Source organism: Rhea americana, unplaced genomic scaffold (assembly GCF_003343005.1).
Source record: "Rhea americana isolate MKP2758 unplaced genomic scaffold, rheAme1 scaffold_45, whole genome shotgun sequence".
Lineage (NCBI taxonomy): Eukaryota > Metazoa > Chordata > Aves > Rheiformes > Rheidae > Rhea > Rhea americana.
Genome location: NW_028186590.1, coordinates 1,481,120 through 1,499,273, shown reverse-complemented (window position 1 = coordinate 1,499,273; position 18,154 = coordinate 1,481,120). Strand labels below are relative to the sequence as shown.

Sequence of the window (18,154 nt, the reverse complement as noted above, 5' to 3'; positions counted from 1 at the left end):
GCATAAAGATGCATCAGGGAAGTTGWCCACTATCCGGACTTCGCTGTTCCCTGATGTGGTACCTCAACYGTGTGAGATTCTCATTTATAAACAGTACACCTAAACTTGCAATTAGCAGTCGTCACAAATGTAAAAGTTTAGAGCAGTCACAAAACTTTCCATGTCAGAAGGAAAAACACRTGTTTTTGCCTTTTCCAGTAGCAGTATGTGTTTCAAAATGCCATCAGCTACAATGTAGACTAAACCAATAGTCAGGATTGATTTTGCTGACAATTGCAAACTGTTGTTGCTCAGAAACAGACACTGTTAGTCTGAAGGTGTCTCAACACTATTAGCATTAAGCCTATCAGTAAAGTGGCCATTGACTCTTTCAGTTCTCCAGATGTTTGTCTGAGAGTGAGCACTACAGTTCTTTGTGGGTCTGGATAAAGGGAAAAGATGCTGAGCTGGGAATCAGTAGTGAGAAGCAAGTTCATGTCATGATTGTTTATTATTCCTCATTTACTTGCTGCTGTTTCTCAGTGATGCCCAGTGAGAAGCCCAAATTCTGCATGTTGGTGTACTTACTGGTGATCCCTGAATGCCTACTCCAGGAGGCCCCATCTCCCCCGGGGCTCCCTGCACACCAGGCAGTCCTCGTTCTCCCTGAGAAGGATACAAACCTTTCAGTTATATCTGCTCTGGAAAAGTAAATTAGTCCATTATCCTATATTTTCAGAAATAGGAATTATAGTAATTTTTCTGTACCTTTGGTCCCCGTGGACCTGGGTTTCCAGGAATACCGGTGGGACCCTAAAAAACAACAACAGCAGCAAAAGAACAATTCTATTTTGAAATCAAAGAGACTGGCTGAATTTTATTGCCAAACTAGTCAGCCTTTATAAATAAATTATGATACATTTACATAYGCCTTCCTTGTTAATACCACTGCAACCAGGACTATGTGTATTGCACTAACAATACCGATTTCCAAACTGTGTTTTCAATGCACTGAAAATATCAGGATGGCATATATTTTGACTTTGAAAGTACATCTGAAAAAATATTTCTTCTGATTTCTTTCACTACACAATGAGAATTCTTTAAATGTTTTCCTTATGAGAAATCAAACCACAAAAGCCTTTTCAGATTATGGACTTACTGGTGCTCCAGGTAGACTTAGCCCAGGAGGCCCCACTTCACCTTTTGGACCTGGATGTCCAGGCGGTCCCATAATCCCACCAGGGTCCCCCTAMAAGACAAATTTGAATCACTAATTGGAATGTCAGTGTTTTTCCTTACAGAAAAAAATGTAATGCTTGCCATGTATCTGATCTGCATTTCTTTCTCCTGAGCCTTCCAGTATGTGTATTGTCACAAAATCCAGCCAATTATTCCACAATAACAGCTTCAAAATCTCTCTCTCTGGCTATCTATCCCTAGTGCTAAAATCTTGGTCTTTGTTTTACTGACTTTCMTCTTTTCACCAGCTCACTTCTTCAAACTATTAATGGGTTATATTAATTTTCTTTGAACCTCCAGATGTATAAACACCATAACAAATCACACAGTTCACAGGTTGCCTATACATCAACTTTTGTCCCCTTCCCGATGAACAGCATATGTGTACACCATTATACACATGGCATTTTCAACCTCCTGCTGATGCAGCTGAATTACAACTAAGGGAATGTCTACACAGCACAAAGCAATGCCATAAAGAGATCCCAGATGTGGCTCAGATCTGGAGGCAGTATAGCGGCATCAGTGCTCTGCCAAGATTAATTAGTCTAGCTTTGAAGCAGAGGTTTACATTCGTCTGGCTAAGGAATTATGCTGAAAAGGCTATTCTGCTTTCAGGACCTGAAATAGTATCTCTGCACTGCATAGACTAAGCCTAAGAGCCCAGTTGAACCTCTCTTGAAATAATGCTTAAATTATGATTCTAAAGAGCACTTGGGTTGGCAAATCAGCCTGCAACATCTCTGAGGAGGAGATGCGGATTGTTGCTTTTTTGTTTTTAARTCAGTTCATAAAGCAACCAGACAGATGTGCCACAGAAGATGGAAGATAACTTCAGGAGCAGCCAAGTATACTCGAATATGCCAAGTTTAATTAAAAGCAGTTAAAACCTACCTTTTCTCCTTTAACTCCTGTTTTTCCTGGTACTCCGTGCTCTCCTGGTATGCCCTTGAATTAATTAAAAATATAATTTTTCATTTTCATAGCGTACTCCCTTAAAATTTATCTACGGTTACAGATGAAAATGAGCTTACACTGGATTATTTACCATGCATTAATATTGGCTCAAATATTGAAAGAGTTCAAGTTAATGAATGCTAATTTATTCAAATGTATGTATCATTTTCCTTCAAATCAATACTTATTACTTGATATTATTTTCTAGTCCCTTTCAGGGCAGAGCAATAGAGTTTCAAGGTTTTTTTAATTTAATTTCAAAACAATCTCAAGTCTTGAAAATCAAACATTTTTCAWGGAAGATGTAGTAGTACAAAAATAAGTTTCAAATTATAAACATGCATTTTTTGCTATGRAGGACTCCACAATTTCCTACATTTATCATGAAAACTTCTTTCTTAAAAGCGTCAATAACTTCCTACTCTTGCACATAACTTAATTCCTCAAATTCCTTTAAAATATTTCAGATATTCAATGGATATAGTGGAATTTTTCCACAAAATAACCATATTCTATCCTTTTTTWAAATCTGATTCTCCTTTTCATCTTCCTCATTTTGCTTTTAACTTTCCTCCTCTTCATCAGAGCTGTTACAAATGCAGAGAARTGAAATAAAATAAAATCTAAATAGAAACTAGTCAGATAAATCAGAAGGTAAAATTCATTGCTGATGTTCCCTTACTATGCTGGAACAAATATAGAAAAAATTTCCCMTAACTCTTCAATGCTATTCAAAATTTGATTGTATAAAGCATTTTGTTAAGAATTTCCCTACAAAATGACAAAATTTTCTAAACTAAACAGCCGTGTCYATGGATTGTATTTACACACGGAAAATGAACTTTCTGAGAAAAGGCCACAGAAATGCCTATCACTTTTATTTTGCTTTGCAGTGTGAAATGCAGCTTTGTGAGAATTTATTTATGAAGGATGGCAACATTTTTATGTTGGTAGTAGCWGTGTGTTTACCCTCTCTGCTGCACTCAACTTAACATAGACAGACAGCTACTTGTTTCACACAGTCATCCAAATTAAAAGCATAAGAAAAAAATGAAATGTAGCTGAATGAAAATATTCTGTTTTCACCAACAGGAAATCATTACAAGAATATAGGGAAATTTAAATTTACTGATTATGGATCAGCCACTGTGTTGCACCCTGGCTCTATATCTGGCATTGATATAAAATGTATCTTCTTTCCTAAGGACTTTTTTCTCTTTTCTTTTCATTTTWATTTTTCCAGAATCAAGWGTAAAAAGCTTATTAGCAAAGGAAAGAAGTAAGTTTTATCAGCTGGATGGTTCTTTGCTGATGTAAGTGAAAGTAAATTATTTTCAATCTTTCATAATCATGCTGTGTAAGACAAATAACTATAGTTGTTAATACACGTTTCATATTTAGCACATAAAACAACCCAATAAGCCTGGACCTAAACACTGCATGTTTTTATATACCGGTATTGCAACAACAATGGAAGAAGATAAAGTCTCTGCTCAAAGACATTTTCAGTAAAATTCAAACATTTCCTGGAGCTTGTGAATCTGATTTTGAAATCACATATATATTTTTGAGTGCAAGCATGACTGTGTGTGAATATAAGTCTTCAAGATCACCTATATCTGGGATCTACCTATATTGCATATAATGTTTATTTACTTATTTATTTAAAATGTCACTTGTTCAAAGATCCAGAGCAACAGCAGTTTCAAACCCAACAATTACATACTCAAATAAACYATGGCAATACAAGGAAAACAGAAATGCAGTGATTTTTTGGGGGGCTATTTGTGTAAATAGGAGCGCTGTGGAAAAGCTTTGCAAGCTGTTGTTACAGAAGACAGGTACACAAGACAAAAAACACATGCATGGCTCAACTGGGCATGAAAATAAAGTATAAAAACAGCAGATAAGTAACACAGTACAAAACGATTACACGGAGGTTCAATTATTACTCTTTTTCTGTAAGGAGCAGAACGTTCTGTACTCTGACTTTTGCTTTGCTTATATTCCCGAGAGTTTTAGGAGTAACAGCCTCAYTGGCTGTGCTACGTAACACTCAGAACTGTATTTTAACATTAACAAAATAAACAGAATCTTAAAAGTCTGTTCAGATAAGGAGTTTCCTCCTACTGACTATAGTCTCGGAGCATGTGTGAAAGGCCTAAGGCAAAAGAGAGCAGCACCAGCTCCTAGATGCCTCTGCTTGTGGTTATAAGAAAAAAACCCCAAACACCCACACAGCAAAGATTCGAATCCCAGTTCTTTTCAGTTGGCTGCTAAACTACAAGGCTAAGGCCAAGCTTGCGATGGTCTACTCCTTTTTAGTCCACTTCTTGGACGAGTGCTCTAACCACTAAGATGGCACGTAAAAACAAGAGGAAGGGAAGGAGGAAGGAAGGCAGGAGGAGAGGGGGAAGGTATYACTGTTGCGCTATTAATGCCAAATTGAGTTTATATGGGGGATTAGGCAGAGTGCACCTCAAAACAGACTCAAATTTGACTATCTCACACTCACTCACTCCCCTGCAAGTGTTATTCTCACTAGGTCTCGACTCCCTTTTCCAGCAGTGAGAGCGCTGCTGGTCCGGGGCGGCCGGGTGGAAAGTCCAGGTGGTTTGTGCTGTGCAGCCTCTCACAGCAGCCACGGTCCCGGCGTGTCCCCCGCTGTTTGTCTCCACACGTCCCCCTGATCTCCAGGATCGTCCCCAACTTCCTATTAACTCCTCCCCAACTAATAAAATGGATTATTGCATTCTACTCTGGAACTTAATGTTTTTGATTTTAAGAAAATTGTATAAGAGATGAGTCTGGCTCTGAATCTGAGTTTTACTCACAAATTTGACCTAAATGATAAAATAATAAACATAATTGTCTATTCTAATCACCTTATCGATATTTACTCTTTTTAAGGGAAGTATATAAATTCAGAATAATTCAAAACTACAGAGMGAAACAACAGGGAAGGTCATGTGTTTAAATCCTTAGCACATTCTTACTTTCCCTGCTCCTTCTCATCTTCTTCCACAYACACTGTCTTTTCCAGTTCACTGTATAACAACATCATTCAAACTGCTAGAGATTCTTTCAGTTTTCACCTGCTTTTGTGAGAGAGGAGGCATTTTGGTAGAGTTAATTATCTGTGAATCATAAAAATTAGCATTAGCATCCTTACTTGCTTGCGCAGATGGTAACACAAGGACAGAAGGAACATAAGCATGTTGCAGAACTCTGTCCTGAGGCACGGCACAGTACAGTGCCTCCAAGGCTGACTTCTGCAGCAACACTCACAAGCAGAACCAGCGATAATTTCTGTGGTACTGCTTCACTGGCTAGCTGCTCACACCCTGCACTTCTACAGGCTGGTGAAAATACAAAATACCTACAACTTCCCCCGGCAGTCCCCTGGGTCCAATAGGTCCTGGAGGTCCTTGCAGTCCCTGTGAGATGATATAATACGCACCTGAGACAAAAGTCATTATACCTGTAGCATTTCAGTCTAACGCATTCTAATACACACACACACACACACACACACACACACACACACAATTTTGCTCAGTCATTCTCCCTTAATTTTCTAAGAATTAGTCTCATAAATCTCCATATAAAGGAGATCTAAGGGAAAGAGAAGACAAAAGAGGGATGCATCTATACAGTTTGTGACTTCTTTCTGACGATCTAAGAGACTTGGGTGCTATCCTACTACCTCTCAGTATCTGTAGGGAATAGCTGAAGCTGAGATTCGTTACTGGAGTCAGAAATGYTGTTCTTGCTTGTGCCTGATGACTGCACCTATTCATCTCCATATGGAGCATGAATAGCTTGCAGTGGAAGGTTACCTTTTTAGTTTCCTTTTCTACCTTTATTYGATAGAATTCCAGAGATCACCTGAACTCCTGAAGAGCAAATGGTGCTTCAGCTCAGAGGAAGAAACTATCTTCTTCAAAACAAAGCAGTGACTACTTCAACATTAGCTAACTCACACAATTAAACACAAGAAATGCTAACGTACCTGCAGTGGTCACTCCTTGCCTCCCGAGGGATAAAGTGGATACACTCAGATATTAGTGCATCTGTGACTGCAAATGGCTGTTTATATTTTTAAGTGACCAAATAAAACTTGAGCTTTGCATAAATTTTCCTTATTGATACTGAAATCAACAATAACTTTAGGAACTAGAAGTAAAATAGCTATGACATCTGCACAAAGCATCGATATAAACTATTGCTGTCTCTGCCCTTTAGTAGTAGCTAAAGAGCTTAAAGCATTCAGAGCCCTCCTGTATTACAACAAATGAAGATGACTACAATTGCTATATTAATTCCACAAAAACACCTTTCACATACCTTTGATCCTGGATTTCCCATGAGACCAGGTGGTCCAGGGTCTCCTGTTTCACCCTATTGATATTATTTAAGAAAAAATCCAAACTTACTGTCACATCTTCCACTACCAGCTATGCACACCAGCAATGTACGCAGTGTGTACAAGTAAAAAAAAAATACCTTATTTCCTTTTGATCCCTGCACTCCAATTTCTCCCTGAAAATAGAAGATATGACCATAAGAAGTTGAAACTTAAAGTAAAATCAGCTAAGAGTTTAATTCACTATCTTAAAATATTATCACATACCTCACAAATTTAACAAATTCTGAAAAAAATCTTAAAAATTGCTAATGCCTTGTAGAAACTTTGAAAGGCATTCCTAGTTCTAAATAATTCTATTATCTTTTCCTAGTGTTTCCCAGAACATTTGCAAGCAAACAACTTACTTGCCTTAGAGCTTCTCCAGTCCAAAGCTTATTCTTCCCCAATAAATCACTACTCTATTGGTGAGATAGTATTCATCTCCAACACAACACATTACTGCAGTATGCCTTATTTTGGATATAATAACATGACTATCACAAGTATCTAAGCAACCTTCACTTGTGTATTAAACAACATTACTAGCTTCTGTCATATTCCATAAGAGAGGACAATAATTAATTAAAAATAAGCAACACAAGTAAATAGACTTTTAGAGAATGTGCGTTCTGAAAAATTTCTCTAAAATAAAGAAAAATTATGCACACACAAARTGGTTATAAAAAAATTGCCTGTGAACTTTTTTTTGGAGCTTCCCAAAGTGATGGTTGTATATATCTGTTGCATATTTGAACTGATATACCCTCCTGTTAAATGCTGCGTTGTGAAAGTTGAAAGAACAGTTAAAATAGTATATCCATTCCACATAAAATTCTGTAAAACAAATGAAAGACAGAAATAATCATCAAGAGAAAAAAAAATGTTAGTAACTGACTAAACTCAATTCTGGGACAAGAGGTAATCTATCTGTCCTAACAGAAATGCTGAAGAACAGGACACTGTGCCCCCATCTCCGATTTTTGCTTATAACCTATGTGAATTTGATGCACCTATAAGAAGGAGACAATAAATATGTTGTTATCCTACATAATCACTGAACCTAATGAAASTATGCAAAGAAAAAGAACACAGCAGGAACACAGCATGAAAAACAGATCACACATAGATTATTCATATCATCAATTCAAAACTTAACTATACTTACTGGATCTCCCTTGTCCCCTTTTTCAGAAGGTTCTCCCTATGGAAACACACRGAAGATGTTAACACTCATATAGGTCATAGGGTTACTTCAAATGATAAATAATACRTATCTCTATTTTTGCTGAACAACCCCTGAAATAACTGGTTTTATACCTAAATAAAATACAAATATGTGGATTATGAAAATTCACTCGAGGGATAATGTTAATTTGATTAGAAGAGTATGAATACACAGAGAAAACATAATTCTGCCATGCTTGAACTCGAAAGAGAGTGACAATTAGTTTAAGCATGTAAAAACCTGACATATTCTTAGACATAAGAGCTTTGTATTAAGAGAGTAAGGAAAGTTTCTTCTTGTATGAAAACTGTTTATATGCTTGATATCACCAAAGAAAYCAGTTGGAAGTCTAACATAGCTGTATAGCAAAAAATGTCCACTATTCAGTAGAAGAAGAGCTGGGCATGTCACATATTTCCAGAAAAATRCAACACATTTATCTTCCCCAGTAGTGTCCTCTCCTCCCATCCTCCCTAATCTTTCTGGAAAAATCAAAAAACTAATGAATCAATAAAGTTTATTTATAAATTTTTTAAAAACTATTTTTTTCATACGGATATTTGAATATCATGCTCATGAAGATCACGCATATATTTTTTTCTTGACCTGGAGTATATTTTCTGTATTATTCATAATCAGTACATTCAGCCATCTTCTAGCACTACATATTAGCAAAGAAATAAGAAATTATTTTACCTTTTCTCCTTTTGCACCAGTCATTCCCACTTCTCCTTTTTGACCCTTTTAACAAAACAAARTATATTTACAACCTTTTTTTATTCTGACAAATGGAAAGAAACTCTTCCTCTCCTTCAGCTGCCCTTTGTTTTATATAGGACACAAAATCTTAACTTTTATTGCAATGGAAATTTGAGATTCAAATATCTCCAAATTCTACAGAATCTTCTACAGAAGATTTTCAGGCTTCTCCATTAAAAAATATTGGCAATTCTATCACATATTTGGGAGGGCATGTTTTTTTTCTCCCAATTTAAAAAGCATCCAGTTGTCAAAAATTCATTCCACTGTTTAAATAGAGCAGATACCTAGAAACAATACACTGTCAAAAGGCCTGGATTCAGAATTTGACCTCTATGTATTTTTTATTGGTGACTATGTTTACTATAACAAGTGCCTCTGTACAGAGAAATCACTTTAAATACTCATTATTTACTATTAAAAATATTTTTTGGATTTCAACTTTTCCAGAGACTTTTGTCCCTAACCGGCAGCCCATCCCATCTGACTTTTCCCCAGACAGTGTTACAGAAACTACAGGCCATTTCTCCTGCGCTCTCCCTCCCTGGCTAGCACAGACGGGCTGGCACAACGAGCTGGATATTGGGCTACAGAGATCAAAGAGGCAGTCACGTCTAAACACTGCTGTTCCTTCAGACAACGTTGTACTAAATCGGATAAATGGTACTATTAYAAAGGTGGCAGAGACAGGTTATGGAGGTGCTTTGAGATTTCTCCAAATTTTATCCAAAATACTTACGGCTTCTCCCTTCTGGCCTTTAAGTCCAGGAGTGCCTARTAATCCTAGCTGTCTTGTATCACTCTGGGAAGAAACAGTGTAACAAAGATCAGAAAACAGAACACACCACCACACATTTACCATGTAGCTACCATAACAATGACATGTAATTTACCAGTATGCAAACTCAAAAGTCCTAATTTGCTATTAGAAAATGGTATTATATTCCTCTGCAGAACATGCAAGTAATGTATTGCAGCAATGATCTGTCATGCATTCATATTCCATTCACACGAGTGGAAGATATATAAAAGCATGTAAGGGAAAAATATCTATGCTGAATACTGCTACGTGAATCTGCGAATTTTYTTCCTCTTAAGTCATTGCAAAGAACATATTCTTATGCTCAATATCGCAGCACATTTCTCAAGTATGTTAGAAAAGAACAACCTCCTCATTTCTTTCACATGTAAAAAGGCAAGGGCACCTCATTTTATTTTTCAGCAACATAAAGAACATGAAATAGCATTAACATAATTCTAGTATAGCAGTGAGACAGAAAGAGCTAGAATGAGAATGATCAACAGGCTRTTCAGAGAACACAGATTTAAGGAAAAGGGATTCAGGTTGTAAGCTTGCTGAGATACTACTGCACTGCATCTATTTACTCTTCTGTACCAGGTAAATACACAGTAAAACAGAAAGCAAAAGGTTTCCTGCTCTCAGAGGCAGACTCAGGGCAATACTGCATAAGGGGAACATCTTCTTTAATAACAATAGAAAAATAACAGCAAAAAATAGTTCAAGCAGCCAATGGCCTTGGAAAATGACCTTGAGCCTAAGGAGCCTGAGTGCCAGGACATCTGTTACTGGTCTAAATGGGAACAGTAAATAAGTCAATTCAMATTGCTATGCTCGAGTTTCCTTATCTGTAAAATGAGAAAATGTCACAATGAATAGAAGTGGCTTTAAACTTGGTTAATATTAAAGGAATTGATAGCTGAATATAACCTAAATAAATTTCCTAATTATTTTATAAATGTTAGTATCTTGAAGGACCTTCTTCATTTTTTAGGGACCAAAACACAGTCCCTACCCCTAATTATGAAGATCAGCTCCAGAGACAGAGGCAGGGAACCTGGATCCTGCTGAGCAAGAGCTGACTACCACTCACTAGAAAACACTCTAGATGTCTGCAATGGTATGATGAGTATACTGTAAGTTCTGCTTTATTCTGTTCAGTTGTGCATTTACTTTGGATATATTAAAAAAATAACCCATGAGTATTAGACCAAGTAACTATTTTTTATAGGTCTTTATGAAAAAATGTAAGAAAATTATGCCAGAGAAAAAAGTGCTAGGAAAGTAATATTTGATTTTTGAAGAAACTAATAATTTTGAAAAGTATCCTGAGCAGTTTGTGATGTAGTTTCTGTTGTTTTGTGTTGTGGTTTAATTTATATTTTTAGGTGTGGGAGATCATTTTAGATTAAAGATATTTGACTGAAGTGGCCATGTATGTATGTATATTAAAGACGAGTAAAAATTGTGTAGCAAGGGTCCCCAAGATTACAAGCACAAGGTAACAACAGAGGCCTTGAAAGCCTAGGCAAAGGATGGTAACACAGGCCCCTGACTGTATAAACACAAGTCATGAGTTGTCATTTACTGGTCACCRAAAGGATGTAACCTAGGGTGCAGGACAGAACCAGTTTTGCGGCTGGACAAAGACAACAAAATGAATGTATCCAGCACATGCAAAGCATCTCATTTGTGGTGAAAAACAAAAGACATAATAAGAAGGCATACGCAAATAGTCACACACCTCAAACAGGAACAGGGATAAAGGAAGAACGGAGAGCGGAGATGCTCCAGCAGCGTCTCCCACCCCATTAAGGATCAATGCCACTACTTATCTCTATATCTACCTCCATCTATATCTAAGGGAGCAGGTTCCTCCATCTTCAGGAGAGAAAGAGGGCTGTTCTTGACTGGCCATTCACCATAATTTGCTACTGAAATTCATCACTAATATTTACAATATTCTTAACGGGGTTAAGCAAACTAGATTTTTTAAGAGATGCACTCCAGGCTCTTCACATGATAAGGTGATTGATACAGGGACAAAGAAAGTTTCGTTGCAACAAATCAGATAAATACGTTCTGCAGTCATGACAACTCACTGATACCATACAGAAATCAGAAGAATTGCAAAAGGCTTAAGCACAGAATAAGCTGCAAAGGAACGAAGAAATGACAGAAAAGAGATGTTACTAAATTACAGTGTGTCACTTCCTACTGACCCCCTACCTTTCTTGGTAGCAATGTGTGTCATGATTCCTAGAAATGCCAGTGTAAAGAAGCCCTACAAAAATCCTTAGAGAAATCTGATATTAACATTTCTCTAGCAATAAAGATCTGGTCACAGTTTAAACACTTAAAAAAAAAGAAAGATATTGTGAGATCCTTGAACATATGCATTAAACATTGGAAAATGACAGGACCATTTCCTGTACTGTAAGGAATCTCAAAAGCCTCAGAGTAWCACTGAAATATCATATTAAAAGTGTTTTTAATCTTGAAGCACACTGCAAATTACATATTGAAAAATGAAAGATTTTTTGGTACCTCCAGGGTGCAGGGAACAAAATAAGCACTTATCCTACTACAAAACAGTGTGAAAAAAGGGGAAATTTAATGATGCATGCATCTGCCTTGACAAATAACAGTTTTGTGGAAAAACAGACAATCTCTTTTATCTAGAGAGGTTCCCACTCCCCTCATAAACTGTACATAACCTAATTCATATGCTGCTGCAATTGAAGGCATAAGTTGACTCTAGTGAGATCTGAACATGTGGTTCCAGAAAATCTGGGAAAATCCTGCTTAAAATCTGCTACTTGAAGCAGTAAGCCATCTCCTCTCATCTGAAACATAACCTTTACATTTCCCTGTTGAACAGTTACTTGCTAATGACAAAGTCATTAAAATCTTCAAAGTGGACAGCTGACGGAAGAAAAAAGCCGATGAGCTGCAAAGGATGTAAAAATGATTAATTTATAGAAACAGAGCAGCTGGTCTACATTTTGTCAGAAGATTTTTCGTTAGGAAATATAACACACCTTAGGATCTTTTAGAGCTTTACAATTGTAAGAAATGTGATTCTTAGAGACAGATGCTTGCCAGCTCCTGAACAACACCGCTGTTTGTATTTCTTGTTGTAGACCTAACCCTAAAAGGGTTAATGACCCCCTTTAAGTAGGGAGAAAAAAGATTAATAGCCCAGAAGCAGGGAATGAGTTACAATAAATATGATATATATAAAGAAAACCAGACTGGTAGCAGTGAAAGCTGCTTTCGGGGAGAAAGAGAAACTTGAAGAATATAGAAGGTACAAATACACAATATATACAACTTCAACACATACAGGTGAAAAGGCACACCAAACACGACTACATCTCCAGGTAGGAAAATGTCCCTGTTGAGGACAGCATACAAATCTGTGCTTAACTCCTAACACAGCTAACGCATTAGCAATGCATTTTCTAAGGTGATATACTGATTTGGGAAGGATTAAGTATCAGATATATCAGGGAAATCATTCCAGTGATAAAAGTAACTTGAAAGATATGCTTGACAGAAACCTGATTCTAAAATCTTTATTCAAAATAGAGATTTTAATACTCATCTGGGTGTCATATAAGAAAAATGGACTAAATTCACCTGCTCTTTATAGTTATGCACTTTAACAGTAAAAGAGATGTCAAATATCCACCAGAATTGACTTGTGATATAAAGCATGAAACACAGTAACCTTTGTATTAAGCAAATATTCCTGCAATAATGTTTAGTTTGTCTTTGAATGAAGTATGATTTTCTATTCAGATAACATTTTTTTTCACTCGCTGTATCATCAATTAAGAAAGCTTGGAAGATCTTTGAATCATTATGCTTTACAATGGCTGACATTACAATGATTTGAATAAATGATTTGAAAAATCTGTGGTAAGAATTTAAAGGAGAGAATGGTAGTGCTGTCAATGGAATACTATCACATGCATTTTTAACTTGTTTCTAGGAAGTGTTGCAAAAAAGTGCTGCAGGATGTTATAGAATTAAGACAATATTTATATTAGTCCATAATATAAGTGTAAGGACAATTCTTGTAAACTCTAGCAGTTTTTTTTATCTTGTACCTCTCATCTTTCTATTCTACTTGCAGGATCATGATAGGTTGGGTTAGAAAGAAGAAACATCAAGTGCAGTTTAGAGTGACTGAGTTTAGAAAAGGGGATCCAGTACCTTGTCCTAACAACTAGGTTGTCCAACCTTTTGAGATCTGGCAGGCAAGAACATGGGAGTAGAGTTTGCAGGGGAGGTAAGACAAACGCAGCAGGATGGGCGATGCAGTAGGGGTGTGACAGGTATGGCCTGGGCCTAAACAGGCATGCAGAAAGAGAGAAGGCTATACCTTTTAGCCAGATGAAGAATTTGCTATATGGTTTGCAGGGATTGAAACTGCAGCCATTCACAGAATCACAGAATGGTTGAGGCTGGAAGGGACCTCTGGAGATTGTCTAGTCCAACCCCCCYGCTTGAGCAGGGTCACCTAGAACATGTCGCACAGGATCATGTCCAGGCGGGTTTTGAACATCTCCAGAGAAGGAGACTTCACAACCTCTTTGACAACCATTCCTATCKTAGATACTTCTTAAACATAAACACACACACACATGTACACCAAATCAAATCTCCATACCTCATTATAATGCTTGTTCAAGGACTCCAGAATTTCTTTTAGCCCAGAAGGACCCTATATTGAAAAACACGCAGTAAAAGGTCATTTTAACTTAAATAATGCTTATGCCTACATACCTGGATTCAAACTGCACTAGTCATTTAAAGGGTTTTAGATTGTTCTTTGATTGTAAGTTCATTTTATCTGTATTTCTAGGTACACAGAAGAAGCACAATCAGTTTCAAAATCCCTGGGCTTTTAAACTCAGCAACTTCTTTCAAAGTAAGTCAGTCAGAAAGAGACAGTAAAGATGGCATTTATATTGATTTCAATATGAATCTGTTCTGGTATGATTAGAATCTTTGTTTTGCAGTATTTAGAACTTCTTTTCACTAACTGAAAGCACTAGTTTTGATATAGAAGCATCTATTAGTGCAAGTAAACAGTTAGATTTTTAACTTAGAGTACAGAAAGTGAAACTGAGGACTGCCAGAAATCTTTGAATGACTACCTTTCCACTTTTTATTTGTCATACCAATTTACACTTATAAAATGCCTTTCACGAAGATTTTCAGAAAAGGAGAATAAACTTACTCAAATCTAGGCCTAGAATGGATCCAGATTTAAAAAAAAAATTACTTGAAGAAAACAAAACATGCTTAAACGTATTCTGCACTAAATCAGGCCTTCAATGAGATTTTCAAGTGCTGTAAAACAGAGCATAATACAAAAAGTTGAGTACTTCTTACGAAATTAAAYTTAAGTGAAATTAAAATTCACATAGTTTCTCTCTGAAAGTGGAAATTTGCATGTCATGCAATAAGAAACATCTGACTACATTAATAAAATATAAATATACTGGTCTGGATGAGCTGCATTTAACATAAGTAAGGCATAATGACAGATCTCCTCTTTTTCTAGAGCACTTAACAGTTACAGATAATTTACAGCAGTTTGTAGCTTTTGTATTAGTAGGAAAAGAGTAGCCAGCAAATATGGTCCCTAATGATTGCTGAAGCTGAATAAAGAATATGAAGCTGAATTCCCTTCAGTTTGGAAAAGGGGTTGTTCCTCAAATAAATGGAGTTCATTTATTAGCCAGACAGCTAGATGAAAAACCTCTAGTTTTTCCAGCAGTAATTCTAATTCAAGTCACTGAATTCTTCCTTTTGAACAAATACTGAACTGACACCCCAGTACAGTGTGAGATATCTTTCTGGAGATGTTATCTTGGAATAAAACATCAAGAACAGGCTTTGAACACTTCTGGTTACTTAAAGTCTTTTTGATGGAAGGAATATAATTAAAGTAWCTGGCTGAATTTCAATTAGAAATACTGTATTCTGTCTATGTAAATATTTACTCTGTAACTTTAGACATTTTCACATCAGGTACTAAAAGTTTGGGTGAAATTTTGGGTAGACACTCCTGAAGTAAAATTTTGCGCAAGCAAATGTCAGCAATGAGTGAAATATAAACTTTTCTATTTTATCACATATTTTAATTTTGCATAATGTTAAGTGTTTTCAAAGCCTTTAAGACTTTTCAAAGCCTTTAAGACTTTATACATTTTAAATACATATTATACTTACTATTGAAATACTGGGATGCTATCACAACAGGAAAGCAGCTTTTCAGAATAATTATCTAGGGAAAATTTCTTCCATGCTAACTGACTTATAAGACTATCACAAGGATTGAAGAATGAAAATAACTTCTCACCTATCACAGAAATAGGTCAATGTGAAAATATGATTATTTTCAACTGGATTAGCCTTTGGAGCAATGCTTTTCAGAACCAGAACCCCTGTCAAAATCAAAGTAGTGGAGCACTAAGACTCCAAAATATTCCTAAAAATATTCAGAAGCCTTCTAACCATTATTTCACCTGGAGATCCAAGGAAAATGCTGAAATACTACCTATTCATCTGAGTAAATATAAGCTAAATAACCAATCGCTATATTTTTCAAAGGATCTCAAGTGTTTTACTATGTCAGAGATGCTATTGTATGAAACACCACRCAATTCAGGCAACAAGAAAATTAAGGGAACTACTTGGCTGCAATAGTTTTGTCACATATAGCATTCTTCCTATCTGAGAATTCCAGGTTTTAATATGTAAAGAGGAGGCTGCTTTGAACTGAATGTGACAGACAGTCTTTGTTAAGTGATGCTTTTGCATCAYGGTACCAGTTGTTAAGATCCTAACGATGTAGTGAAGGATTTGTGAAAGCGGTGTGATTCAAYTCTGAGAAAATAATAGCTCTCAGGAGTAAGGGAACTCTGACTGTGATTGGAAAGACAAATGACACTGTTACCATGCTGAAACTGAAACAACTGATTTCAGAAAATCATTATTCTCATGAGGACACAGGTTGATAATGGTTTAGAAAGAGCCAACCTTACACAAGGAAGACTATGCCTTCAGAGATCTTACACTATCACAGATTTTTTAATACATTATTGAGTAGACAATTAGTAGCAAGAAACATCACTGAACAAGACAGAAGAGGGAGCAAGAGAGACAGTAGATGGTTTCAAAACATGTGATTTGTAACTTACTCTTCTCCAGCACATTCTTTGAGGAGAAAAAAAGGCTCATTTTTTTCAAAACATACAATTCCTGCACATATGACCAGGAGTTAAGAGTCACAAGCTCTGCTACCTAAGTCCCAGTAGCAGCAGAGTCAGCAAGCTACTCTGATGAATTGCTATTACAAGTTTCAGAATTGCCACAATATTAAGTAATTGAGTAAAGAGGATGCTACTAGTTCAGCGATTTGGTTTGCATGACAAAATGAGGTGGCTAGCATCCTGAGGGTAGTATTATTTAGCTCCTACGCAATCACATTTTGAAGCATTTTGACAAAGCTTTCAAATGAGATAAATCTAGAACGGCAAAAGAGCRTGCTTTGCATTACGACACCAAAGGTGCCTTCTGCAAGATCCACCTGTTCGGTAAGAGCGYACAGAACAGCAAGCACCATTTCCCCACATACGTAGAACATCATTCTGCAAAATCCTGCTGGCTCTCYTTATCAGTAAAGCTACTTCCTTGAGCTCCAGTACTTTAAAAAAAGATGAGGAACAGGACCATGGTTTTGCTTAATCAAAGAGATTACTTCCTAGGGGAAATACTTTTTACTCTGATGGAAACTAACTAGTGAGAGAGAGGCGATCAACAACTCCCCATGGAGTTAGAAGGTATAAAAAACTAGGATGCTAGTAAAGCCAAACGAAAGGCAAATAAGCAGAAGTTATTAAAAATGATGGATAAAACTGTAAGACCTGGCAGAACATTATTGCCTCAAAACAGAACAACGCTGGTGTGTTCCAAGATATAAAAATGAAATCCAAAATACCTCCATCAGGAGTGTGGCAGAGTTAGGAAATATTAACCCCTTGTGTTTTACTGTGATTACACTGTTGACAAGAAAAGAGTGTTACTTAAACATTAGAGGACTGAAAATTTGGAAGGCAAGGAAGGAGGAGGCTGCAGCCAGTTTATACACACCTCTGCAGGCGGCATATGAACACTGACAACATCAGTCTCTGTGTTCTAAGCACAAAGAGGACAACATGTTTGGGCCTCAGAAACACCGAGGCAAGGTGAAGGMGGATTGCTTCAGAATTGTGGGCCCCATGCCTGAGCTGGATTAGGGATCAGAAATTTGCCACTTCCAGCTAATAACAGAGTATCATAAGCATCTGTTGTGTATATCACACAAARTATCACAGCTGCCTCACACTCCCTCTTTGTTCTCCAACACAGGAAGAGACACAAAGCCATAATTTTTTCTATTCATTTTATTTTGGAAGTGATTTGTCACTTTATATTTGCACTGAAAAATACGATAAATATAGTCACGATGTTTTGACTGTGATGCTCACTCAATTTTGTTTTCTAAAGCTAATGGCAGGATTTCTCCTCTGATATCTGTATTAAAAATGGCAATTCAAAACTGGGACTGAGCCATGATGCTGCTGCATGCTTATTAGATGTCTCAACTTTAAAGCTGTTATAGTCTAGCAAGAATTCTGTAATGCTGCAAGCAGTCAAAAAATAAGACTTTATCTTCCCTTCTCATTTGCCAGCATGTCATTCCTTTTACTGTTTTTTCACAAAT

The 18,154-nt window shown here is 36.6% G+C and overlaps 1 protein-coding gene across 3 annotated transcripts in view; it reads right to left on the bottom strand.

Annotated features, from left to right (window-relative positions):
- COL19A1 (collagen type XIX alpha 1 chain) overlaps positions 1 to 18,154 on the bottom strand; it is a 213,410-nt gene that overhangs the window by 48,424 nt on the left and 146,832 nt on the right. For all 3 annotated transcript variants that reach the window (XM_085316027.1, XM_085316028.1, XM_085316029.1), the window contains 11 exons: positions 14,048 to 14,101; positions 9,310 to 9,372; positions 8,508 to 8,552; positions 7,752 to 7,787; positions 6,685 to 6,720; positions 6,526 to 6,579; positions 5,562 to 5,615; positions 2,116 to 2,169; positions 1,142 to 1,231; positions 748 to 792; positions 568 to 645 (listed from right to left, as the gene is read on the bottom strand). In XM_085316027.1, the coding sequence (XP_085172153.1) occupies positions 568 to 645; positions 748 to 792; positions 1,142 to 1,231; positions 2,116 to 2,169; positions 5,562 to 5,615; positions 6,526 to 6,579; positions 6,685 to 6,720; positions 7,752 to 7,787; positions 8,508 to 8,552; positions 9,310 to 9,372; positions 14,048 to 14,101 (609 nt within the window). The remainder of the gene's footprint in view (positions 1 to 567; positions 646 to 747; positions 793 to 1,141; positions 1,232 to 2,115; positions 2,170 to 5,561; positions 5,616 to 6,525; positions 6,580 to 6,684; positions 6,721 to 7,751; positions 7,788 to 8,507; positions 8,553 to 9,309; positions 9,373 to 14,047; positions 14,102 to 18,154) is intronic.